Source organism: Carassius carassius, chromosome 36, assembly GCF_963082965.1.
Source record: "Carassius carassius chromosome 36, fCarCar2.1, whole genome shotgun sequence".
Classification (NCBI taxonomy): Eukaryota; Metazoa; Chordata; class Actinopteri; order Cypriniformes; family Cyprinidae; genus Carassius; species Carassius carassius.
In genome coordinates, this window is record NC_081790.1 from 22,497,483 (window position 1) to 22,524,865 (window position 27,383).

The following is a 27,383-nucleotide window of genomic DNA, read 5'->3' on the forward strand; positions in this document are numbered from 1 at the left end:
AGTTTACACAAAATAGCTTAAGCCAATTTTTTTTATTATTATTATTTTATATGCTACGTTATGAACATAACATTTCAAACATACTGAAATACTTTATTCATGGAGTGAAAGCGGAGCGTGTTTCTGGTATCAGTGCGCGCAGAGGGGAAGTTGTTGCTGCTCACAGACTCAGCTGCGAGTGAGAGAGACGTTTCACAGACGAAATGAAGATGACCGCGGGAACACAAGCACAGCACATCTGCCAAAAATCAACCTGCAGCAATGCTCGTTGATCAACTCGCCAAGCTTTACTTTTGTAGGTCGCATGGCAGTAAATAATTTGATAATATGACTATGCAGTCAATACAGATATTTAATAAAAACATTAAAACAAGCAGGGCTGTAAAATAAAACAATTAAAAACGCACTCCAGGTCTACACCGGACACAAGTGGAGCGATCCAACAAAAGACAACAGAAGCCAGTGATACACTGGACACGATCCCCATCAGTGAACTGATGCTCGTTCTGTTTATGATGAAATGTTCTGACACTGCGTTCAGATGATTTGACACTATAGTGTGATGTCATCCAATTTTGCTGTGGGGCACGAATGACAACTCTCGTGTCCTCCGTCCATGACACTGACTCACTGCTGAGCTGCCAGTTTTAATCTTAACAGCTCTTAAAGCTGAGTGGATGGTTAGATGCATGATGGGCTAGTATTAAATAAATAAATAAATTAATTAATTAATTAATAAAAATAAAGGTCTTTCCAGCATTAAGGTAATAACATTACTGTTTTTTTAATCATCTTGTTGCAGTTATAAATTTGACTGCTAAATGAATGATAAAGAACTATATTAAAACATGTTTTGTAAAATTTATTCGTCATTTGAATATTGATTTAAAAAACGATTTAAATCATAAATCAGTTTTTTTCTAAAATAAAAGAAGTCTGGGACTTTTTTTTTTTTGGCCATATGCTATTGCCCTACTTTAAAAGCAAGTAAAGAAGGCTCCCTTTAAAATCACTTAAGTTGTCAATTACTAAAGCTCTTTTTTACATAGTGTGAATTTTGTTGATTATAATGAGAGAACTTGAGTTTAATCGTGAGGACGTTTTATTAATCCGTCCATTCTTTAGAGTTTCAAAGATTTAATCGTGCAGGTTTAATTTTATTCGTTTCTTGTTTTAGACAAAAAAGGCCTAAATAATGGGAACGAAATTATACAGTGCTTCACGTTTAAACATGCAACAATTTCTTAATTAGTTTACATAGAAATATCTTTTTCCCAATAAGTTATGTCAAAATTAAGGAAAGGTAAAGAATAACAAAAATGCATGTTGTTTTATTAAAGGAAAAATATATTTAGATTTAAAATATAAATTAAAATATAGGCATAATATATGAAAATATTGACATTTTGCATATTAATCCATGTAGCCTACCCCCCTAAAATAGGCTACCACTTTTAATGCTCCGATGCAAAGTAAACCACAATTTATTTTGAATAATATATCGCATAATTAATAAAATATAAATAATACTGCACACCTATTAAATGTGTCAAATCTAAAATATGGTTTAATACCATGTAGCTTAGAAAATATAAGCACAGACTCAGGCACATTTATCCTGCTTGTTTTCGTTTTAAGAAATGCACATAACTTCATAAATACCAAACATTCATCTGTGAATATTAAATATGAAATATTTAAACTATAGTGTTTTTCTTTCATTTTCCGTGACTGAAGCAGTCAAATCTAACACATCAGCGAGGCAAAACTGACGTCTATTTGCGAAAATGTGCTTTGATGTGCTTGTTTGATAACAAAGTTAAAGTTGTGGTTAAAGCGCCACTCAGCGGTCAAAAGCTGCAAATGCACTTTACAAACGCTGCGGTGGCGTTACCCGGGCGGGAAAAAGGGCCTTTTGAATGTCTACTTACTGTAGATCATATTTACGAGTTGAATGCACATGAACGCCACCACAATATCGTAAATACCAGTGGGGAGCTCTGGATTTTCTTTAAGCCCTGATCTGTACGAGTTGGTGGCGTGTCAGTGATTAACTAGGCGGAATATACGATACTTAAAGGTATTTAGCTGTGATATTGTCAGGCTTTTCTATTTACAGCGCAATAAGTTAATCGATGACTCATAATATGATGGCATTATAATATAACAATGCAACTTGTAACAATAAAGTTGGCAGTGGCTTCATAAATTAATTTAAAACATTAAAAAACGAAGTATACCTAATGCACATTTCTTTGTTCTTCATTTTCTAGAACAAGAGTTTAAGAACATTGCTGTATTTTTGTGTTATTAATTAAAAGAAAGTACTCTGCCATCTTGCTCCGACGAAAGTGACTTGAACGCACATGCCGTCGTAAGCACGACTTCCCACCTTGTGCGTGCGAACTTCCCAGGAGGACTTGAACGCACCATGAATGTGCCATCTCCCTAATAATTACGGATAATGTCATTAAAGATTACGGTGACTTTTTACCTTCTGTAAAAACGTCTGTAAGAATTACCTCAGGTAATACTACTCCAGTTTGAATAGACCAGCTGTAAATATTTGTGTAAATATTCTGTAATTTCCTATTTAAAAGTCGTTTTCCACATTTTGTCACATGCTTGAAGCATTTAGTTGCGTTCTACTGTAGGTGGTGGGATCAAAAGCTGTTATCAGGAGTGCAAACTCGTCAGCTTTGTGAAGATTGCCGTTTTGGATCCAAAATAGGTTATTGTGATTAGTCCAGATCTGATGAGTTTTTGAAAAATGGTGGCAGAAGTTGTGCTTGAGGTTAATCAATAGCGCACTTACACTCTGCTCAGTATTCTTCAAAAGCAGTGTTATCATAATTATGAGCATGCTTGGTTCTGCAGTCATTACAGTTTGTCTAATATATATTTTTTTGTGTGTGTCTTGAGACTTCAAACCAGAAGAGACGAGCAGCTGCTTTGCTTGGGCTCTCTATCATATTACTTGAAGGAGGATTCCAGCAGTTTCATCCGTGTCTGTAGGTATGATGGCTGATTACATTATGACATGGGGAACTTTTGTCTTTTAAAGAGAGAGCTCACACAAAAATGTAATTTTATTCACTTAAGTTGCTCTAAACCTGAATGAAGTACTTTCTTTTGAAGAACATGAAGATATTTTGAAAGGTGTTGGTAATGAAACAATTGATGGTCACCTGTTGAATTCCAAATATTATGGGGAACAAACTATCTGGTTGCCAACATTCTTTAAAATCTTTTCTTTTGTGTGAACAACAACTTGAGGGTAATTAAATTACATTTTCATGTTTGTGTGAGCGTTCCCTTTAATTCAGCGTTTCCCAATCGCTGTCCTCGCACCCCCTGCTCTGCATATTTTGCATGTCTCTCTTTAACACACCTGATTCAGATAACTAGCTCATTAGAAGTGAGCTACGTGCATGAACTGTGTTCCAACTGACTTGAGTAGAACAGAAAATATTTTAGCAGAGACTGTGGCCGACAAACGCAAGTCAACAGATACAGGTTACCGTATTTTCCGCACTATAAGGTGCACCGGATTATAAGGCGCATATATAAGAATAGAAGACACTGCAGTCAAACGTTTGACTGGGTTTGCGTTATGCATCCACTAGATGGAGCTGTGCTAAAGGGAATGTCAACATTTTGACAGCACCTTGATCCATATATAAGGCACTCCGGATTATAAATCGCACTGTCGTTTTTTGAGAAAATTAAAGGCTTTTAACTGCGCCTTATAGTGCGGAAAATACGGTAATATTAACCAACTACAGAAACATGCCTGACAACAGTAGTGACAGAAAAATACCCTTACAGTGCTTTCACACTACAGTGGCAAAGCTCAGCCCAGTGCTACTGGCATTAGCTGCATTTCCACCATCGGGCCAGTGCGAGCCAGGGCTTAAAACAGGCCGGTCTCGATGAGACGTGTGACAGATAATATAAGTTACTAAATAAATACACGATTGTGATAGAGAATAAGAAGCTGACATCTGATTTCTTCAAGCGGTCATATTTACCATGTTTACTATGGTAATGTTAATGCCCAGTGTGCACAGACTTTTGCATTGCATATTTCTGCCTTGTATGCTGATTATAATCCACATTAGATCAAGTTATTTCAAACACTCGCTGCTGACTGAAAGTGAGTTTTGAGCTCAACTTATTTAAAAAGTGTTTTAATGCTGGTGTTATAGCTGTTTTTCTGTTTTTCTTTCAGAAATGATCCGCAGCGCTGACGCTTTCTATTTTTATAAAAGCTCCCAAACAAAAATCATTATATCTTGATGATATGCTACATGGAGCTGAACTCTCGAGACGACAGATAAAATGTTACTAAATAAATATACAATTGTGATAAAGAATAAGCTGACGTCTGATTTCTCCAAGTGGTTGCGTTTACTATGGTAACATCAATGTTTATTGTGCACGTCTTTTACATCGCTTAAAAATATTTCTACCTTGTATGGTGATTTTATAATCCACATGGAATAAAGTTATTTCAAACACTCGCTGCTGAGTAAGAGTTTTTTTAAAAAATGCTTTAATGCTGGTGTTGAAGCTTTTAGCTTTCTGAAATGATCCGCGGCGCTGACGCTCTCCATTGATCACAACCCCTCCTATAGCCCCAGCTGGCCCGCTTTGGCCCAAGGTTTTCGTTGGGCCAAAAAACCCTGGCCATTGGCCCAGAGGAAGCCCCAACGAGGCACGATCAAGCCCCGGAAGTGACTGTGGAAACGTGACTGGCCCTGGCACGCACTAGCACGTCTGGTTTAAGCTCGACCGTGGAAACGTGGCTATTGAGAGTAAGGTTGGGTGTCAAAAATCGGTTCCATTTTAGAACTGGTTACAAATTTCCAAGAACCGGGTATTCAATAATTTGTCTTAATGTTATTGTAATATAAATTACTAAAATCTTCTTTTTCTTCAGGTAATCATCAATGTTGCATTTGTCATTTTCACACAGGGTGGCACACTGTATTTGGTAATGTAACAATGCTTAATTACTAATCTCTGTTCATTATTTTCTTAGGCTGAAAGTTCTGAAAAAGATGCTACAAAAGAAGTTGATGTTGGCATTCTCATCATCACTGAAGAAGGCGGGATTAGCAGAGCGTTGCTAGAAAGGGAGATGGTGGATGTTGCGGTGGTTCTGGAGAAGAAGATTGTCAAACTTGACCTTGGAGATGTTGCTAATGCCTTTGGTACACTCATGTCTTTACCCAGCCGGCACATGACCGACCATCAACGTTGAAATATGGTCAGTTGTGGTTTCAATGTTGATTCAACGTTTAAAGCTGAACGTTGAAAAACTTCTGCCACATGACCAACCTTCAACGTTGAAATAAGGTCAGCTGTTTTAACTTTCAAACAACATTGAAAATGTTTAATGCTAAATGGTTGAAAAGGTTAATAAACTTTTATTTATATTAAATTAAGATTATTTTAATAGCATTTTACAATATTTTAATCATGATACCTATCCTAAAATCTAAAAGGTATATGTTATCATCATTAGCAACAATAAAACTAAATACATTTAGCTGCTTTATCACGCTGAAACAATACCTATTGGTAGTTTTATTTTATTACTTTGATCATGATTGGTTAATCTGGCTGTCATTCAGGAAACTGGACATTGAATCATTTCGCGCCTTCTGATTTTGAAAATATGACCGTTAATATCGTCTTTCTGTGAGTGAGGCTGAGGCGGCTGACTGTGAGCTGCTGCTCGTTGTAACTGTTCGGTCGGTCCCGAATTTTTTTATATTTGCCTATTTATTTATTTATTTATTTATTTTTTAGTGAATTTGAGTCGTGACATGTCATTGGAGAACAAAAATCTGTCATTTGAACACAAAAAGAGCACAGATGTGTTCAGCGAGGTCCTGCAAAATGAGGTAAGAAAATCGCTAACTTTATCTTTTGAAAATGGTAAAGTATAACGTTACAAGAGTTTACAAATGGGTAACGTAAAGGACCAGCAGAGGTGGAAAGAGTACAAAAATATTCTACTCAAGTAAAAGTACCATTACATTAATGACATTTTACTTAGGTACAAGTAAAAGTACCAGTCTAAAAATCTACTCAAGTAAAAGTAAAAAGTAGCTCATTTTAAATTTACTCAGAGTAAAAATTACTTAGTTACATTTTAACAGTGGGAGGGAGTCAACAATGGGACAGGCCAAGGGTGTCAAACTCCTGGAGGGCCACAGTCCTGCACAGTTTAGATTTAACCATAATTAAACACACCTGATCCAGCTAATCTAATCATTTAGGTTTATTTGAAAACTACATGATATGTGTGCTGGAGCAGGGTTAGAACTAAACTCTGCAAGGCTATGGCCCTCCAGGAACTGAGTTTGACACCCCTGGGATAGGTCTATTAATCTCAAACTAGTTGTTTTTAATTAAAGGAATCAGTTATTTAGAATAATAAAACATTTGGGCTGTTACCAGGCAAATCAGTATCAACAATCCCCTCTTTTATTGCAGAGGAAATGCAGAATATTCATTGGAAGTGGCATTTAGATGTATTACACTGTTTAGTGCAGGACAAGAATGCATTTAACCTGCAGTTACAAATGCATGAATAATGTTTTGATATACAAGGTATAAAATGTTGAATACTCATTTGAAATTATAAGAAATTAATTATTTAGAAAAAATCAAAAGATACTTTAAATGTGAAATTAAAATGGCCAGTATGTGTCAGCAAGTCACTGTTAATAAGTGAGTCATTGCGATTGAACCGAATCACGTTGCTCAGAGACGCAAAACTGTGCTTTGGTGGCTGTGTTTGGAATTATTTTCTGTTGTTGAAATAGAGCTAAAAAAGGCAATATGGTGTCTAAAACGCAAGTCTCTTTATTAACTTGTTTACTGAACTGTTATATATATGTATGTATATATTCATAATGATTTTTGGAGGAAAAGACGACCTTCTTTGTGTGATTTTGATTTAATATATGAAATTATATAAATATGTGAATTTTCTGCCCCTATATCTTCAATTTTGTGATCATTCTAAATGCATTTTAGGAGACTGAATCACACAGTGAAAGAACGCACTATAAATGCGCGCGCACATCATTAAAACAAAAATTATGATATTATCACAGACGATATATATATATACAGCACATTCCTCACCACTGTCTTTTTGGCTAATTTGTGCAAAACCTCTTGCTAACATGTCAAAGCTTCATTTTAACCACCAATTCAACGATGCAATTATTTAGCTTACCTCTACATTCTTGCGAAGGGTTGATGTCTTGTCGAGATTTTATAAGCTGCTAGTTTGGTCTTCCTAGGCAAGTACAGCTTACACTGCATAATCGAGCATACATATGGGCAGGGGTTCACTTCATTTCCTTCGAGTTCAACTTCAGAATATGACGGGGTTTCGTTTTCAGCGGTGTCTGCACCACTAACGCCTGTTTTGTCCATCTGCATCTTTCTTGTGATTTTAGCGCCAGTTTGCCCTCCTGCCCATTATTTACTGACGTAGTTTCCAGGGAGCAATTTTTTTTTTTTTACTCAGTAATTAATGTGTTTTAAAATGTAGCGAAGTACAATACTTTAAACAAAATATACTTAAGTAAAAGTAAAATTACAGATTTAAAAAATTACTTTAAAAAGTATTAGTACACAAAAAAGCTACTCAATTACAGTAACGCGAGTAAATGTAATTCGTTACTTTCCACCTCTGAGGACCAGTATCCTGCAGAGGATTAATAAATGCCTGTGTGTGTGTATTTTTGTATTGCTTTATCACAGATGCTCAAGTTAGATGCTCATCTGTTGTGTTGCTGGTTAATTATGTCACTATCTGTCTTTGAGATATTTTTCCACATTTTCCTGATATGAATCCCATGCATTAGGTGTGTTATATTTTTATTCTTATAATAGTATCAAAGTATTTTCTGAAAGATATAATTGCAAGTTTCGGTACAATTTAAATTAATTAATGAAAATTAATTTAAAAATAAATTAGGATTGTTTAAAGCAGTGGTTTCAGTGTCAGGCCCGCTCTAGTGGTTACACAGGGGAATCACTAAATTAAATATTAATGTTAATACATTTTAATGTAATCTGTAAGTAAGGAGTTATTTTCTTTTCTTTTTTTTTTTTTTTACATTTTATTGAGGTCTCACAGGTATGGAGGGAGAGTCATTAATGACATAATTTTCATTTTTGGGTGAACTATCCCTTTAAGCTACCAAAACTTGTTGAATCTACAATGTTTTATAAATTTATTTTATTTTTTAGAAAATTGTGAGACAGAAACGTTATGATATGGAAAACTTATTTTTCATGTTTTTTAGATAATTGCTTGGCACATACTTTTCATACTACTTGTTACACATGTAGCTACAGTAAATATGAAATGTCAATGTTTGTTTTTAAAGGTGTTTTTTATACCAAACAAATACTAAATCATGCAATCAAGCATGCTGTCAACTTTGAAATAAAATGCATTGCATGTTCTTAAATGTCCACTCTGTTTTTATGTAGTACTGTAGAAAATAGAAACTTGAGTTGTTTGGGCAAATTTCATAGTTCAGCCAGTTGAATGAACTTAACATTACTAGTGAGATGAACTATTCTTGGAAAAAAAAACTGGCTGCCTTAATGTAAGTTAATTCAACAAGACGCTTAGTTTGGCCAATTTGTATTTAGTTTGCACAACTTATACTTACAAGTTTATTCAACAAAATGCTTCGTTCAAACAACTCAATGTTTGTTAGTCTCACTACTTTTATGTTTTAACTCATTGTGCCACAACTTTCTCGTCTAGTTGGGCTTACTAAAAACTTGTTGGTTATACAAAATATTCAGCTTCACCTTTGTTACCCCAACTATTAATTCTAGGTTTAAGGAACTCGAATATGTGTAAACAACAAAGTTTTTTTTTTTTTTTTTTTTTTTAGCTTGTTGAACTAAACATTTTAAGGCAGCCAGGTTACAAATTAAGTTGAATCAATTTTTTTTTTTTTTTTTTTTTTTTTTTACTGTGTGTGTGGAACTGTTTTAGACTTCTTATAAAGTATTGTTTTTATTTATTTTTACGTCTCCACTGTATCCTTGTGGGAACGAACCTGTGTGTCCTTATTGGACCATTTATTTCCCTGGGTGAAATTCCCAGGGTGGCGTAGTCTGTGTTACTAGAATTTATAGGTTCAGTGGGTTCCGGGAATCCACCACCTTGTTGTAGTCCAAATTGACAAAAAACAAATATCTTGAAAACATTAAGACATTCCTGGGCTCAACTGTAATGAAGGTGCATGAAAGATAAATCAGGTGAAAAGAAAGCACCACTCTACAATGCTGGTTCCCAGGGAGAGGCTGAGATGGCAAATTATTCATCTGTGAACTGATGTGTTAGTGTCCTAGAATATCAAAATCAACTGCGGGTGGCAGATCCTTTTCCTTTTCCTGGCACCTAAACTCTGGAGTAACCTACCTAACATTGTTCGGGAGGCAGACACACTCTTGCAGTTTAAATCTAGATTAAAGACCCATCTCTTTAACCTGGCTTACACATAACATACTAATATGCTTTTAATATCCAAATCCGTTAAAGGATTTTTAGGCTGCATTAATTAGGTAAACCGGAACCGGGAACACTTCCCATAACACCCGATGTACTTGCTACATCATTAGAAGAATGGCATCTACGCTAATATTTGTCTGTTTCCCTCGTATTCCGAGGTCACCGTAGCCACCAGATCCAGTCTGTATCCAGATCAGAGGGTCACTGCAGTCACCCGGATCCAGTACGTATCCAGACCAGATGGTGGATCAGCACCTAGAAAGGACCTCTACTGCCCTGAAAGACAGCGGAGACAAGGACAACTAGAGCCCCAGATACAGATCCCCTGTAAAGACATTGTCTCAGAGGACCACCAGGACAAGACCACAGGAAACAGATGATTCTACTGCACAATCTGACTTTGCTGCAGCCTGGAATTGAACTACTGGTTTCGTCTGGTCAGAGGAGAACTGGCCCCCCAACTGAGCCTGGTTTCTCCCAAGGTTTTTTTCTCCATTCTGTCACCGATGGAGTTTTGGTTCCTTGCCGCTGTCGCCTCTGGCTTGCTTAGTTGGGGTCACTTCATCTACAGCGATATCATTGACTTGATTGCAAATAAATGCACAGACACTATTTAACTGAACAGAGATGACATCACTGAATTCAATGAAAATTGAGCAAAACAGATGACAGACAACATTGCTGTTGACATGTGATTTTGCACTTAGCTCGTGTGATATTTCTTAACTATGTGATGTAAATATGAGACACAATCTCAAACGGGCATTTTGCATTTAGTTTATGCTAGTCCTTTACTGGTTTATGCTGGTCTGTTGCTGGTTTATGCTGGTCTGTTGCTGGTTTATTCTGGTCCTTAGCTGGCCGTGTGCTGGTCTTAGGCTGGCCGGACCAGTTTAGGACTAGTGTAGGACCAGCACATGACCAGCTAAAGACCAGCATAAACCAGCAAAGGACCAGCTTAAACCAGCTCAAACCAGCATCCCAGCATCAAAAAATAACTGAACAGCATATTCTGATTTTATTTTATTTTTTTCAACAGGGGTGTGTTCTTGTTAAACAATTTTTGTGTTTATTTTTTGCTAATGTTTTCATATGGTGGTCTGTTCTTGAAAGCTTTCCTAAAAATATATCCTATTCCTTAAATAAGAAATATCCCAATATATCGCCTTGCTTACAGTATCTCAATGTATCACAATATATTGTTTCTCAACCACTGTATCGTGATATGTATCGTATCGCAAGATTCTTGCTGATACACAGCCCTAATGTTTAATTAGTTAATTTAATTAGCTGTAACAAGCACATTATCTCATATTTGAGGGGAAGTCGTGGCCTAATGGTTAGAGAGTCGGACTCCCAATCGAAAGGTTGTGAGTTCGATCCCCGGGCCGGCAGGAATTGTGGGTGGGGGGAGTGCATGTACAGTTCTCTCTCCACCTTCAATACCACGACTTAGGTGTCCTTGAGCAAGGCATCGAACCCCCAACTGCTCCCCGGGCGCCGCAGCTTAAATGGCTGCCCACTGCTCCGGGTGTGTGTTCACAGTGTGTGTGTGTGTTCACTGCTCTGTGTGTGTGCATTTCGGATGGGTTAAATGCAGAGCACAAATTCTGAGTATGGGTCACCATACTTGGCTGAATGTCACTTCACTCACTCACTTATATTTCTAGATTTCTGAATATGTATTAAGTATAGTAATATATATATTAACATTATATAATGTTTGTTAAATATTTATTAATGAAAGTTATTATAAAGTGTTACCATAAAGTCTATAGCAATCTTTTCATTTCCCATCTCAGGCTTCCACATTTTGCTTGTTTTTATACCGCAGAGCTCATAGGAATTTTAAAAAGCTTTCAGAGGCTGATCTCAGCCCATTTCAAACTCTCAGTTTCAAACCTGTGATCATGACTGAGGTGGGGAAAGCTGTTTTTGACTCGGACACTAAAGGGCAGACAGTAACCAAACGTCCCATAACCTTCCCAGCTGCTTCCTTCACTCTCTGGCCAAAGTCCCACCCCCTCCTTTCTTCTGTATCTGCCCTTTTCACTCCAACCTGGCATCATCACAGAGAATTGTAACAAACACCTTTCTTACAGTATCCTTTCAAAAGAGGAGTGTGAGCATAAAAAAGCACCATGAACTTTGTCTGTAACTCTGCAATCTTTCCACAGTGAACCCCGTTGTTACTTATTTATAGTAGCATGTTTCCCAGAGGGCCAAAGTAATTGAAACCAAATGTGTGGAGGCACTGAGATTGGGAAATAGAGCAGCGGTAGCAGCTGCACGGGAGAAAAGAGAAGGAGATATAACAGAAGGTACAGGGAAAACCCTTTGTCTACTGTCGGGACACAAACTTTTTACCTTCCAGTTAATATAAGACTTTTTTTTCGAGAGCACAACACACTGACAGAATGAACCAATACAATGGAACTGAAAGGAAAGGAGAGTAAATAACTCTTTCTCTGCCTCTCCTTTCCTTTCAGTTCCACTGAAGTGGTAAAATAACCCTGCAACCCTAACTAGTCTAGCGCAGGCAGAAAAATTCCTTTAAAAAAAACAAAAAAAACAGTAGCAGTCCACATTAGGCAAAGCCATGTCTTTCTGCTGCCAGGAAGTCACATGCGTTTCCACACACAAAGCATAAGTCAGAAACAATGAAATAAAAACTTACCATCCTGACCATGGCTCTCAACCTGAAGTTCAATCTAATGCACTCACAGTGTGACAGGCAGATAAAAGTAGACCGAGACGCCCTATAAAAATGGCATAAGGCCTATTTTCTCTCTCTCGCTCTCTTTCTTTCTTTTTCCAACTGACTCTAGGCAGTTACAATCCCCCCTTCCGACACTGTCAGCTTTTCCGCAAGCAGGAATTTCCTGGACTCTCAGACCAGTATCTGCAGCAGACCAAAAACCATGGCGAACAGTGTCTGACTCTTGCAACGCTCTCCTACTGTCTGCCTTAGTAACTGCCCCCTGGTTTCTGGCCAGATATAGTGCTAGGAGACACATGGGGGAAGTTAAGGGATAGGTTAGGGTTGATATGTGAGGGGGATTTTTTTAGCACAACCCCTCACCCTGCATGTGTGTGTTCCAGCATGCAGTCATGGGAATTGGAAATGCACATTAACTTTTCTACTTGATGTTTGTGCCTGGCTGACTATGAGGGATAAAACTGCCACAAAGCCTTTTCTATACAGCATTTTCTCCAAGCATGAAGTCATTAGACTGATGAATAATAATAATCATTGTTTAGGTCACTTCCTTTAACTGGCTAGTTCAGCATTAGCAGGACATACCGTGGAGAGTGTAAAAACAATGTTCGTAAGTTCGTGAGACCACATGTGCAATCAATACATAGAATCCCAGGACGATTAATCAGCACATACATTGCTAATGCTGGTGGTGTGCTGGACTATGGTGTGAAGGTACAAAACATTAACATAAATATATTCATATACTGTGTTTTACCTTGCTGCAGTCACAGATAATTGTGTTTGGGGTGTTTAGACTTTAATTTATTTAGGCGGTTGTTTGCTTCATACTCTTTGACAAGGGTTCGAAAACAACCAATTAGTGTCAGGATTCCAAATCAGGCTTTAGAGGCACCTTTTCCATGTAACTTTGCTGAATAATGTTGTTGTCGGGTTTAATAAATTCACCATCAAAACTTCTACATGGTGTTGTTTTGCAAAAGGGGTATATTATAGTCTATTTGTAAATATACTATAAACCCAACAGTTTTTACAGAATTAATTAAATTAGATGAAATAGAATTGAGTGCAGATGTTTACATGTTTGGCTGTAAAAAGCTGTAAAAAGCACTGTACTTTATACAGTAGCTGCTATTTTCCATAAGAGATTTTAGGAGGAGTTTTGATACTCAACTATTATTAAGTAGCCTACATACAACTCCAACGTGGTATATTTTATCCACTACACAATACGTAAACCTGCTGAATGACTGCCAAAAATAGTACTGGCACTCTACTCCCCCCAAAAAAACTGCTTTCAATACCAGGAAGCCAGTTGGTCCTTTGAGGGGCAGAGCCAACGCAACAAAAATAAATAGAACTTGAGCAAAAAAAGAGAAATTTATTTATTTATTTGTTTGTTTGTTTGTTGTATTTATTAACATATCTGTTGTGTTTGTTTTGATTATTCTGAGAATAGACAAATTATTGTCTTTCCTGACTCGAAATCCTCCACAACTTGTAACATTCTAAATCAACATTTGGAGGTAATAAATACTATATTAAGGCAATTATTATCAGTGTTGGGTGTAAGACATTACAGGTAACGTAAGTTCCGTAATCAGATTACTTTTTTCAAGTAACTAGTAAAGTAGCACATTACTTTTTTTTTAATTTACAAGAAAGTATCTGAGTTACTTTTTCAAAAAAAGTAATGTCAGTTACTTTTTTTTTTTTTTACCATTTATTGACTGAAAAGGCTCCTGTCCCCATATTGGAAGAAATCAGAAGTGCAGAGGAGTTGTGTGTGCTGTGTGAACATGATGTTACTGTAGTCCTTGACTAAATATGAATGTGCATTAATTCATCCCACATCCCTCACATCCCCCCATTTGCAATAATTATATATGTTAAATATAACAAAAGTATATATTTCCATTTTACTAACCAATGTCTTTGCTGCTGACCTTTGATGATCCAGTTCAACCATATAAATAAGCAAACATGACTTTAGATAAACTTACAATTTTGCTTTTTTTTTTAGTTTTTTTTTTTTTTTTATTGCTGAAGAGCTTTTCTTGTCCTGCAAGACGTGAATTTACTTTTCCTTCAGCCTAAGCTTTATTCATTACACATTTTAGTGTGAAAGGGCTTTTACATTTGCTATGAATAGAACTTCTTATATTAAAAACAATCAAACCCTGCTCATATTTAAAAAGTAATGTGAATGTAAAGCAAAAGTAATATAATGCATTACTGTTCATAAAAAAACTTAATAAGTTACTTTTTTAGAGGAGTGATACAATATTGTAATGCATTACTTTTAAAAGTAACTTTCCCCAACACTGATAATTATACAGCATTTTATGTGTGTAACATGACTTTGAGCCTATCAATCAACATTAGCATGCCACCCACAGGATAACGCAAGGACATCTCTGCTATAATTTTGTCCCCATCTGTTCAGAGATTAGAATATAAAGCTTACAAAATGTTTAAATTATTAGCGCTACGAGCCAGAATCTGCCCCGCCAAAATTTATGGTAAGGAACTGTTACTAGATTCTACAATATCAAAACCACTTTAGCTTGTGCTAAACCAGGGCATCTGCAACCCATGGCACACGTCCCAACTGTGGCATGCAGAGGGATAATCGCTGGCACGAAAACTGCATACTGACATACATTTTGAGGTAATAACTTTTCACAGTCACACAGCCTGTTGGGAACTATAAATACAATTAAGGTGTGAAAATTAACTTGAATTAACGTTACACATACTACAGCACGCGTGACGCTCTCTAAATGAGGACAGAAACACATTAACAACATCTCCAGAACTGCTCTGAGAGAGCATTCATGAGCATCTGATTGTTTGATTTGAGTAAAACTAGCGTCATATCACATAAGTTACACAGAACTGTAAAGGTATTCATGGCAGCCTGTCAAAATAAAAGCCCACCTTGATTTTTCAGTAGAATGTACATAGCCTACTACTACTACTAAAATGAAACAAACATTATTTTTAAAGGAATAACCACATAATATTTCTTCCATGTTTTAATTTTAATAAAGTGAATCCCGTATGTTTGCAAAAAAAAAAAAGTTAGCTTAATTTTCAGTAATGTTTCATGCCTTGATTTGATAACCAGAAAAAAAATAATAATAATAAAAAAATACACAACACAGAATTTTTGAGGTGAAAAAAACCATAAGGCTTCTTTAAGAAAAAAAATAAAATAAATTAAGTTTGTTTTATGCATTCAAATAATTACACATGCTAAAACACGGAATTTGGTTACAATTAAAAAAATATGGTGAGAAAAAATAAAACATTTAATAGGGCCATAAACCTATAAATTAAAAAAAAAAAAAAAACTTGTAAGTTTATGTGAAAATGTATATGTTTCATGGTTGTAACCACCCTACATATAGTTTGGGTCACAAATTAAATTATTTATATATATTTAATTTTTATTTTTACACATTACTTTCTATTTACATGTATGTATGTAAGTTTTATTTTAATTACTTAAATATATGATGAGTTTGCACTGTGTAGTTCAGCTGCATTTTCTGAACTCTGGGTGACAGTTGAGAGAGTATAGTTACCATGACGATTGCAGCGCATCCTCAGACAACAAAGAGGACCGTTAAGGAAACAACTAATTCTTGTCTCTCTCACTCATTTAATGTCAAGGTTAGTTAAATTAATTAATTGTCATACCAAACTGTAATTTACATGTTTTAACGTTCAAACAATTTGTTATTTATTTTATTAATAATTTTAAGACACTTACAGTATGTCATAGAAAAGTTTACACAAGTTTCAATTACCTGAAATACTTAATTGAGTTGTTTTCTTAAGATACTTACCTGAATTTAGGCCAGTTGTAAGAATTAGGGCATTTCTGTACATTCGGTTAAGGTTGCTATCATTTATTTATTGTTTATTTGATCTATACAGTGTGTATTATTTTTTACCAACATGTTTATGAATAATTTTGTGATTCAAAGTGTCTTACTGAAATACAAATGTGTATGCGTATTAAAAGACAACAAAGAGGACCTTTAAGGAAACAACTAATTCTTGTCTCTCTCTCTCTCATTTAATGTCAAGTTGATTACTGCTTACAGTCTTCCTAACTGCCCGGGACCTGTAACATGGTTTGAATTAATTAGACTTGATTTCTGATTAATAAAATTTAATTTAACTATTAAAAAGGAGTGGAGATAAAAAAAAAAAACTGAATACAGAAAAATTTAAACAGAAATAATGGAATTTGGAAAAAATATTATACCTATTAGAGTGGTCATTTCAACATTTACTATTAATATTATTATTACTTTTATTATTACTACTACTAGTATGGTTCACTACTGTTTTTTAACTCTTTTTTTCAATAAAGCACTATTTTAGTTTTTGTTCAGTATCCATTTTAAAAACGATCAGTTAATTAATCGGTATCGGCCAGTGTGGTCCAACCTAGCTATCGCTATCGTCAAAATCCACTATCAGTCGACCTCTAGTTTTAATCCTTAGGTTGAGTACATGATCAATAATAAAAAGTTCTCTCCTGAAATGCACCTTCACTTCAGTTTTCTTTTCAGTCTCTTTATTTTGCCATATCTGTCATGACTTTAATACTCAAGATTTAACAAAACTATACTTTCTAAATTGCTATCTTCAAAATTAATACATCACTACAATATCTTTATAGAAAAATCCTAATACTGAACATGAGTCATGTTTTTCCCTTAAAGAAATTAACCACACTTTTATTAGGCTATAGCAAGTACAGTAAGCATGTTTTTTTTTTTTTTTTTTTTTTTACAATTATTTCAATATTTTATTTATTTTTACAAAAAAAATCCATGGTTAAACCATGGTTAGTGTAGCAAATACCATGGTTAATTATTTGTGGTTACCATGGTTTAACAATAGTAACCAATGTCTTTAGATTTATAGTAAAAATCTTCATTGTTTCCGTAAGGGTTGTGTTGTTGTCTACCCTAGCTCCCCCTAAACCTATTATGACATTTACATTTATTCATATAGCTGACTCTTTTATCCAAAGCGACTTACAATTGATATATATGTCAGAGGTCGCACGCCTCTGGAGCAACTAGGGGTTAAGTGTCTTGCTCAGGGATACATTGGTGTCTCACAGTGGATTCAAACCCGAGTCTCTCACATCAATGGCATGCAACTTATCCACTGCGCCAACATCACCCTTATGAAATATGAATATTTGTCTGCTAAATTACTACTGTAACATTAGATAATAATGATTAGAGCTGTAATTGGGCCTTAAAAGTTAGGCCCGACTGGACCCGAGCCCGACAGATTTCGGCCTGAGCCTGACAAGTACATTTTGATTAACAGCTTTTTAAAAGCCCGAAACCATTTCCAGCCCGACATTATTCACAGCTATTTTGCCTTTTGTCAAGAATGAGTCATTTATACACGTTTTAACAATTTATTAATGACTAACGTATGTAATAGGCCACTTGGAAGTTGGACCAAAGAAATAAAATAAGTCCTCTGTAACATCGTAACATCTCAGCACTTTAAATAAGCCTAGCCATAGGCTCATTTAGCCTATAAATAGGCCAACGCACCAATAAAAACGAGTCTTTTGACATTAAATTAAGATCAATTCTAAATTAAGATGGGTATTTGGCAATAACGAAATTACCATAAATGCTCCGCCAGATTTGCTTCGCCACTAGCAGCTGAAATTTAATAAAACAATAATGCCAACATTAGCCTATATACTCTGTCTACATTATGCATTTAAGACTCAATTAATATTTAGTTATAATTTGGAAAACCTTTACTCCCCAAGATTACCCTAGGCCTACATGTTTTTGTGGAGGAAAATATTAACTCCACTGTACATGGCTTCAGCACGTTCTTGCGCTCACTGGCTCATTATAAACATGGTCAAACCTTTTCCACACCTCAGGCTTTGCTTTATTTGCTGGTTCAACCAAAACGTAATCGCCAGAGGCAAGCCTCTGTTTCACCTATTCAGCATTTTCGCATCTTTCTCGCACTAATCGAAACACATCACAAGACTGCTCATTTACCTCACAAACCGGAGTGCAAACCGAAGCGCATGCATGAGCCCGTGTAAAATTATATAAATTAAGCCCGAACCCGACTGAACCTGTCGTGTCCCATCAGGTCCCGTTGGGTTCGGGCAAAGATCTTCAGCTCTAATAATGATGTCCTTTATACAGAATTCTGAGTGATGGCTCATGAGCAATGTGCTGCTGCTGCTTGACTAAGTAAACAAAGACAAAACTACAATAGCATCTTTACAGATAAAACTGACCTGCACTTGAAACCCTGAACAGTAGTTTTGCGTCTCTGGTCCACATGTGCACTTCCACAGTCCACTCATTTTCTCTCTTGCATTGATGACTCTGATCCAAACTGTTTGGCGGAGGTGCAGAGCTGAAGCATCGCCAGTCATGACTAACCGATTCATGATTTATTAGAGACTTCATTATCAAATGGCGAATTGGAATAGAAATAATCGCTTTAGTACATTCGGCAGGCAACTATACAATTAAAATAGCGGGCCAAATCAGCTGCCAGGGCACCAGGAATTGTCCCGGTTCTCCCGATGGCTAGTCTGTGCCTGATTTCCACAGACACTCAGAATGTGCAGGATTAATATATTGTATTTTTGCGGCTTAATATTCACAGACACCAGTTCATATGGCGTATTGATTCAAGTGTACTGACCTATTGATTTATTTGACCAATATGTGGCATATTCCGTCCGCGTTAGGCTATAGGAATTCCATTTTTATGACTGGGTTCTACGAACCAGTCTGTGTTTTCCACAACGTGTAAATTATAGGGCCATATGTATCAGCGCAATTTGGGAAATAAATCAGTTAAATCTGTATGTGGATGTGTGTAAATATTCAAATGTCCTCCCCTTTGTAATTGTTAAAATTAACTTTAATTTAATAACACATTTTTTTCTTAGTAACTGTAGCTGATTACAGTTACATTTATTATTATTGTAATTAAATTATGTAACGCTGTTACATGTAACTAGTTCCTCCTCTACACTGCTCACAATTACATTCCTACTTAGAAAAAATGGTATCTGTGAGTATTTCCAGTCAGGATTTAGACCTTATCACAGTACTAAGACTACTCTAAGACCACTTCCAGTTACAAATGACCAGCTCTTATCATCTGATTGTGGTTGTATCTCTCTATTAGTGCTATTGGATCTTAGTTCTGCTTTTGACACTATTGACCACAACATTTTCTTGAATAGACTAAAAAACTTAGCTGACATTAATGGAAGTGCATAAGCATGGTTTAAATCATACTTATCTAACCACCATCAATTCGTTGCAGTGAATGAAGAGGTATCATATCGATCACAAGTGCAAAAGGGAGTACCTCAAGGCTCAGTACTAGGGCCATTACTTTTCACACTTTACATGTTACACTTGGAAGATATCATCAGGAAGCACGTTGTAAGCTTTTACTGTTATGCTGATGATACTCAGCTCTGTATTTATTCACGGCCCAGAAAAACATATAAATTTGAAAAAATTTACAGAATGCATAATTTTTTTTAAAACCTGGAAGAGGAGTAATTTCTTATTGTTAAATTCTAAAAAAGGGGGTTAATTATAGGACCTAAAAACTCTGCATGTAATAACCTAGAAAACTGTCCAAGACTTGATGGCTGCTCTGTCAGTTCTTCGTCATCAGTTAGGAACCTAGGTGTGCTATTTGATAGCAATCTTTCCCTTGAAAGCCACATTCCTAACATTTGTAAAACTGCATTTTCCAGCTCAAAAATATATCTAAATTATGACCTATGCTCTCAATGTCAGAGATGTTAATTAATGCATTCATGACCTTAAGGTTAGATTATTTTAATGCTTCATTTGGTGGTTATTCTACATTCTTAATAAACAATTCCAGCTAGTCCAAAATGCAGCAGCTAGAGTTCTTAATAGAACCAGGAAGTATGACCATACTGCCGGTTCTGTGAACACTGTACTGGCTCCATATCAAACATTGTATAGATTTTAAAATCTTACTTATTACTTATAAAGCCCTAAATGGTTTAGCACCTCAGTATTTGAGTGAGCACTTATTGCACTATAGTCCTCCATGTCCCTGAATGTTAGCAGAGACCAGGACAACTAGATGAGCCCCAGAGACAGAGTCATAGTCAAGTCCTTTTCTCCTAGACAGCCACCGGGACAAGACCACAGGAAACAGATGATTCTTCTGCACAATCTGACTTTGCTGCAGCCTGGAACTGAACTGCTGGTTTGTCTGGCCAGATGAGAACTTGCCCCCTGACTGAGCCTAGTTTCTCCCAAGGTTTTTTTTTCTCCATTCTGTCACTGATGGAGTTTTGATTCCTTGCCGCTGTCACCTCTGGCTTGCTTAGTTTGAGGACACTTAATTTCCAGCAATATCGTCAACTTGATTGCACAGATACTACAAACCTGATTCCAAAAAAGTTGTGACACTGTACAAACTGTGAGTAAAAAAAGCAATGGAATAATTTACAAATCTCATAAACATGTATTTTATTCACAATAGAATAGATAACATATCAAATGTTGAAAGTGAGAAATTTTGAAATGTCATGCCAAATATTGGATCATGTTAGATTTCATGAGAGCTACACATTCCCAAAAAATTGGGACAAGTAGCAATAAGAGGCTGGAAAAGTTAAATGTACATATAAGGAACAGCTGGAGGACCAATTTGCAAATTATTAGGTCAATTGACAACATGATTGGGTATAAAAGTAGCCTCTTAGAGTGGCAGTGTCTATCAGAAGTCAAGATGGGCAGAGGATCACCAATTACCACAATGTTGTTGCGAAAAATTGTGGAGCAATATCAGAAAGGAGTTTCTCGGAGAAAAATTGCAAAGAGTTTGAAGTTATCATCATCTACAGTGCATAATATCATCCAAAGATTCAGAGAATCTGGAACAATCTCTGCGCGTAAGAGTCAAGGCCGGAAAACCATACTGGATGCCCATGATCTCTGGGCACTTAGACGGCACTGCATCACAAACAGGAATGCTACTGTAATGGAAATCACAACATGTGCTCAGGAATACATCCAGAAAACATTGTCTGTGAACACAATCCACCGTGCCATTCGCCGTTGCTGGCTAAAACTCATATAGGTTAAAAAAGAAGCCATATCTAAACATGATCCAGAAGTGCAGGCATTTTCTCTGGGCCAAGGCTCATTTAAAATGGACTGTGGCAAAGTGGAACATTGTTCTGTGGTCAGACGAATCAAAATTTGAAGTTCTTTTAGGAAAACTTGGATGCCATGTCATCCGGATTAAAGAGAACAAGGACAACCCAAGTTTTTATCACCGCTCAGTTCAGAAGCCTGCATCTCTGATGGTATGGGGTTGCATGACTGCGAGTTGCATGGGTAGCTTACACATCTGGAAAGGCACCATCAATGCTGAAAGGTAGGGCTGTGCAAAAAATCGAATGTGATTTTCATGCGCATCTCGTCAGTAAAGGCACTCCTGTGATTAGTAGTATATCTCTAGCATGTGCGTTCAGATCAGGATTGCCAGGTTTTCAAAACAAAACCTGCCCATTTCTCAAAACTAGCCCAAACGCATTTCTTTCTGGGTGATAATATTTCTGGGCATACATTACTTGGAGCCGGTACAGGATGGCTGCCTCCGTGACGTGCTCTGCATATGTTTTTGTCTTTTTGTTAGTTTGTCCTGTCTTTAGTTATATTCCTGCAATCAGTTTCACCAGGGATGAACTGCTGAACATTCGGCAGAACGCACCACAAGATGTTTTTCCGGATTTCAATTATTCAGACGTTTTACTGAATATTGTTATCAGAGGAGCAGCGGCGCTGATCAAATGCCTCAGGATAAGGATTTCACACACTCTGCTGCTCTGTGTTTCACGGAAACCTGGCTGAATGACGCCATACCGGACAGCGCGCTCCATCTGCCGGGCTTTCAGCTGTTTAGAGCGGATCGCGACACAGAATCAACGGGGAAATCGCGCGGCGGTGGGACATGCTTTTACATCAATGAACGGTGGTGTACAGATGTAACTGTGTTAAAGAAGATGTGCTGTCCTGATCTAGAAATGCAGTTTGTCAACTGCAAGCCGTTCTATTCACCGCGGGAGTTTCACTCGCTCATTCTGGTTAGTGTTTACATTCCTCCGCAAGCGCAAGTAAGTCTGGCTTTACAGAAACTCGCTGAGCAGATCACAGAGACAGAACAACAACACTCGGACTCTGTTTTAATCATTCTCGGGGACTTTAATAAAGCCAATCTCTCCCGTGAACTGCCAAAATACAGACAGCATGTTACCTGTCCCACCAGAGACAGTAATATACTGGATCACTGTTACACAACAATAAAGGATGCATATCACTCTGTTCCACAAGCAGCTTTGGGACGTTCTGATCACCTTCTGGTTCATCTTATACCGACCTACAGGCAGAGACTAAAATCAGCTAAACCTGTATTAAGGACTGTAAAAAGATGGACTAATGAAGCAGAGCAGGATTTACAATCTTGTTTTATACCTCACTGATTGGAGTGTTTTTGAAGCTGCTGCCACCGATCTGGATGAACTCACAGAGACCATAACATCATATATCAGTTTCTCTGAGGATATGTGTATTCCTACCAAGACTCAACTAAATTACAACAATGACAAACCGTGGTTCACTGCAAAACTCAGACAGCTCCGTCAGGCCAAAGAAGATGCTTACAGGAAGGAGGACAATGTCTTGTATAAACAGGCTAAATACACACTGGAAAAGGAGATCAGAGTGGCAAAGAGGAATTATTCTGAAAAAATAAGGACTCAGTTCACTTCGAACGACTCAACATCAGTGTGGAAAAGTCAACGACTGGCAGACGATCTGAACGAGTTTTACTGCAGGTTTTAAAGAACACCCATCACCTGCCCTGAACACCTCTCCACACAACCGTTCACACCAATAACAACTCCTGCAACCAACCCTGAATGCCTCTCCAAACAACGGTTCACACCATTAACAGCTCCTGCAACCCATCCTGAACACCTCTCCAATCAAGCACTCTCGCCATTCACACCTCCTGCATCCCCCCTCTCCCCCACACATGCAATACAGATCAGCGAGGATGCGGTGTGCCAGGTCTTCCGGAAGCAGAAAAGGAAAAAAGCACTAGGCCCAGATTGTGTTACACCAGCCTGTCTCTTCATGCTTCAAACGCTACACCATCATTCCCATCCCAAAGAAACCCAAAATTACAGGACTAAATGACTACAGGCCTGTGGCTTTAACATCCGTAGTCATGAAGTCATTTGAAAAACTGGTGCTGGCCCACCTGAAGGACATCACTGGACCCTTGCTGGATCCTCTTCAGTTTGCCTACAGAGCAAACAGGTCTGTGGACAATGCAGTAAACATTGGACTGCATTATGTTCTGCAACACCTAGACAGACCGGGGACCTATGTGAGGATCCTGTTTGTGGACTTCAGCTCGGCTTTTAACACGATCATGCCAAACCTCCTCCTGCCCAAACTAACTCAGCTCTCCGTGCCCACCTCCGTCTGTCAACAGTGGATCAACAGCTTCCTGACAGACAGGCAGCAGCTAGTGAGGCTGGGAAAATACACATCCAGCACCCGTACAATCAGCACCGAAGCTCCCCAGGGCTGCGTTCTCTCCCCACTGCTCTTCTTCCTGTACACTAATGATTGCACATCTAAGGACCCCTCTGTCAAGCTCCTGAAGTTTGCAGATGACACCACACTCATCGGCCTCATTCAGGACGGTGACGAGTCTGCTTACAGACAGGAGGTTAAAGAGCTGGCTGTCTGGTGCACTCTCAACAACCTGGAGCTTAACACGCTCAAAACAGTGGAGATGATTGTGGACTTCAGGAGAAACCCCCCTGCACTCCCCCCACTCACCATCATGAACAGCACTGTGACTGCAGTGGAGTCATTCAGGTTCTTGGGCACCACTATCTCTCAGGACCTGAAGTGGGACATTCACATTGACTCCATTGTGAAAAAGGCCCAGCAGAGGTTGTACGTCCTTCGCAAGCTGAGGAAGTTTAACCTGCCACAGGATCTGCTGAAACAGTTCTACTCCACCATCATCGAATCCATCCTCTGCACTTCAGTAACTGTCTGGTTCAGCTCAGCTTCTAAATCTGACCTCTGAAGACTACAGAAGGTAGTCCGGAATGCTGAGCGAATCATCAGTTCAACTCTCCCATCTATTCAAGAACTGTACTTATCCAGAGTGAGCAAAAGGGCTGTTAAAATCACTCTGGACCCCTCACATCCAGCACACTCCCTCTTTGAACTGTTGCCATCTGGTCGACGCTACAGAGCACTGAGCACCAGAACGACCAGACACAGGAACAGTTTCTTCCCTCAGGCAATCCATCTTATGAACAGCTGATACACACTGAACACACTACACTTTATATTTATGTACACATACACTTAATTTATCTAACACATACTTAGTATACACTTAAATTTTGCACATAATATACATGTACATACATAACTGCATTTTTGTAATATACCTGCCTACAATTGTCAATTTGTATATTGTCATTCCTTATCTACTTATTTGTATTTTTTGTATTTTTATATTCTTTTATTATGTGTTTTATGTTCTGTCGCTGTCATTCTGTTGTACTGCGGAGCTTCTGTCACGAAAACAATTCCTCGTATGTGTAAACTGGGAATAAAGCTCATTCTGATTCTGATAAAATACACATTTTTTGGTGGGGTTCCCTTGGTAAAATTTGCATTTTAGGGGCTAAACATCACGTTATTGATATTGGGGTCACTTAGACCTTCAGACATGAAAAACAACCGCAGACTTGGCAACACTGGTTGGCCTTAACTACACAGAGCCGTAGTTCACTGACAATCTACACAAAATCAATTTCAAAATCGCAGGTGATTCTTTGTCGATTTTGAAAGCGATTTTGTGTAGCTTGTCGGTGGACTATGGCTCTGTGTAGTAAATGCCGCACCACCTGAATCAGTGTTGCCAAGTCTGTGTTGTTTTTCTTGTCCACAGGTTGAAGCAACCCCAATATCAAAAACGTGTTTTAACCCCGGGACGCAATTTTTATCAGGGAACCTCCTGGAAAAGCGATTGGACTAGTGTTGAGAAGCAACTGGGCAGGATTTGTTTTGAAAACCTGGCAACCCTGATCTGAACGCACGTGCTGGAGAAATACTTTTAATCACAGAAGCTCCTTAACTGACGAGATGCGCATGAAAATCGCATTCGATTTTTTGCACAGCCCTACTGAAAGGTATATCCAAGTTCTAGAACAACATATGCTCCCATCCAGACGTCGTCTCTTTCAGGGAAGACCTTGCATTTTCCAACATGACAATGCCAGACCACATACTGCATCAATTACAACATCATGGCTGCGTAGTAGAAGGATCCATGTACTGAAATGGCCAGCCTGCAGTCCAGATCTTTCACCCATAGAATACATTCGCATCATAAAGAGTAAGATGCTACAAAGAAGACCTAAGACATTTGAGCAACTAGAAGCCTGTATTAGACAAGAATGGGCCAACATTCCTATTCCTAAACTTGAGCAACTTGTCTCCTCGGTCCCCAGACATTTGCAGACTGTTATAAAAAGAAGAGGATATGCTACACAGTGGTACACATGGCCTTGTCCCAACTTTTTTGAGATGTGTTAATGCCATGAAATTTAAAATCAATTATTTTTCCCTTAAAATAATACATGTTCTCAGTTTAAACATTTGATATGTCATCTATGTTGTATTCTGAATAAAATATTGAAATTTGAAACTTCCACATCATTGCATTCTGTTTTTATTCACAATTTGTACAGTGTCCCAACTTTTTTGGAATGGGGTTTGTATTTAAACTGAACTAAGTTGGATGATGACATTACTGAATTTAACGATGAACTGCCTTTTTGCATTATTGACATGCTATTTTCCTATTTAATGGTGTTCAGTTGCTTTGTCACAATCTGTATTGTTAAAAGCACTATATAAATAAAGGTGACTTGGCTTGACTTTACTGGGGATGCTCGCAGGACCGTTTTGAAAACCACTGATCTAGGCAATATCTGTTTAGACAGGCCAGTGCATACTACCCCTTCTAACCTAAAAAGTTGCCCCATGTATCATCATTTTTATTGTATTTTTGCTGAGCAGTCATTTGGGTGGCTCATCAATGTACTAGATTTCTCTAAAAATAAAATAAAAATATTAATTATTAATTATTAAAAAATAAATTAATTCTTAAAAAAAATGAAGTAGGCTTGACCTATTTATTATTATTATTATTATTATTATTATTATTATTATTATTATTATTATTATGGGGAGAAAAATTTATTGAATATGGTAGTGTAGCAGTTCTTCAATTGCGATATTAGCATGTCTTCCTTCAAACAGTCTTAACCCTTGTATGAATTATAATTTATCTTAAAGTCCTGTCTGGATGAATTTTAGACCTAAAGACAACAGACGCTGTTAGGACCACCTTCTGAAAATCCTGCAATATATAAAATGTTCCTGAGGAATTCTGTTCTTTTGTTATTCTGATGAGATGGATCATTTGGTCTGCATCTTTATAGACACAGTTACATAATTTATTTCACAGAATGATCAACTGAATGTCAACCAAACAGGCTTCAGAAGTGGACATTGAACCGAGACTGCTTTACTGTGGGTCAGTATAGCCCTGCAGATAGCAAAAGCTGATTCCAAATCATCAGTCCTCATTCTGCTGGATCTATCTGCCACTTCTGCCACTGTGAATCATCAGATTCTCCTGTCTATCATTAGTAGAATTGTACTCCACTGATTTGAATATCATCTCACAGGTAGGTCTTTCAGGGTTTCATGGGGAGGAGAAGTATCCAAAGAACATCAACTGGTCACTGGGGTTCCTCAGGGATCAGTTCTTGGACCCCTCTTCTTCCTCATATACACAACACTGGGATCCATTATACAAGCACATGGTTTCTCCTACCATTGCTATGCCAATGACACATTCATCACATTCATCAGACAATCCAAC

General features: G+C 37.4%; 1 protein-coding gene across 4 annotated transcripts in view; it reads right to left on the minus strand.

Annotated features, from left to right (window-relative positions):
* sgcd (sarcoglycan, delta (dystrophin-associated glycoprotein)) overlaps positions 1–27,383 on the minus strand; it is a 1,159,024-nt gene that overhangs the window by 870,826 nt on the left and 260,815 nt on the right. Inside the window, exon 1 of one of the 4 annotated variants that reach the window (XM_059526671.1) lies at positions 12,246–12,545. The exons of 2 other annotated variants lie outside the window; for them this stretch is intronic. In XM_059526671.1, the coding sequence (XP_059382654.1) occupies positions 12,246–12,257 (12 nt within the window). In that variant the 5' untranslated portion in view covers positions 12,258–12,545. Of the gene's footprint in view, positions 1–12,245; positions 12,547–27,383 lie in introns of those variants that run through there. One more of the 4 variants, XM_059526668.1, reaches the window with a different exon arrangement.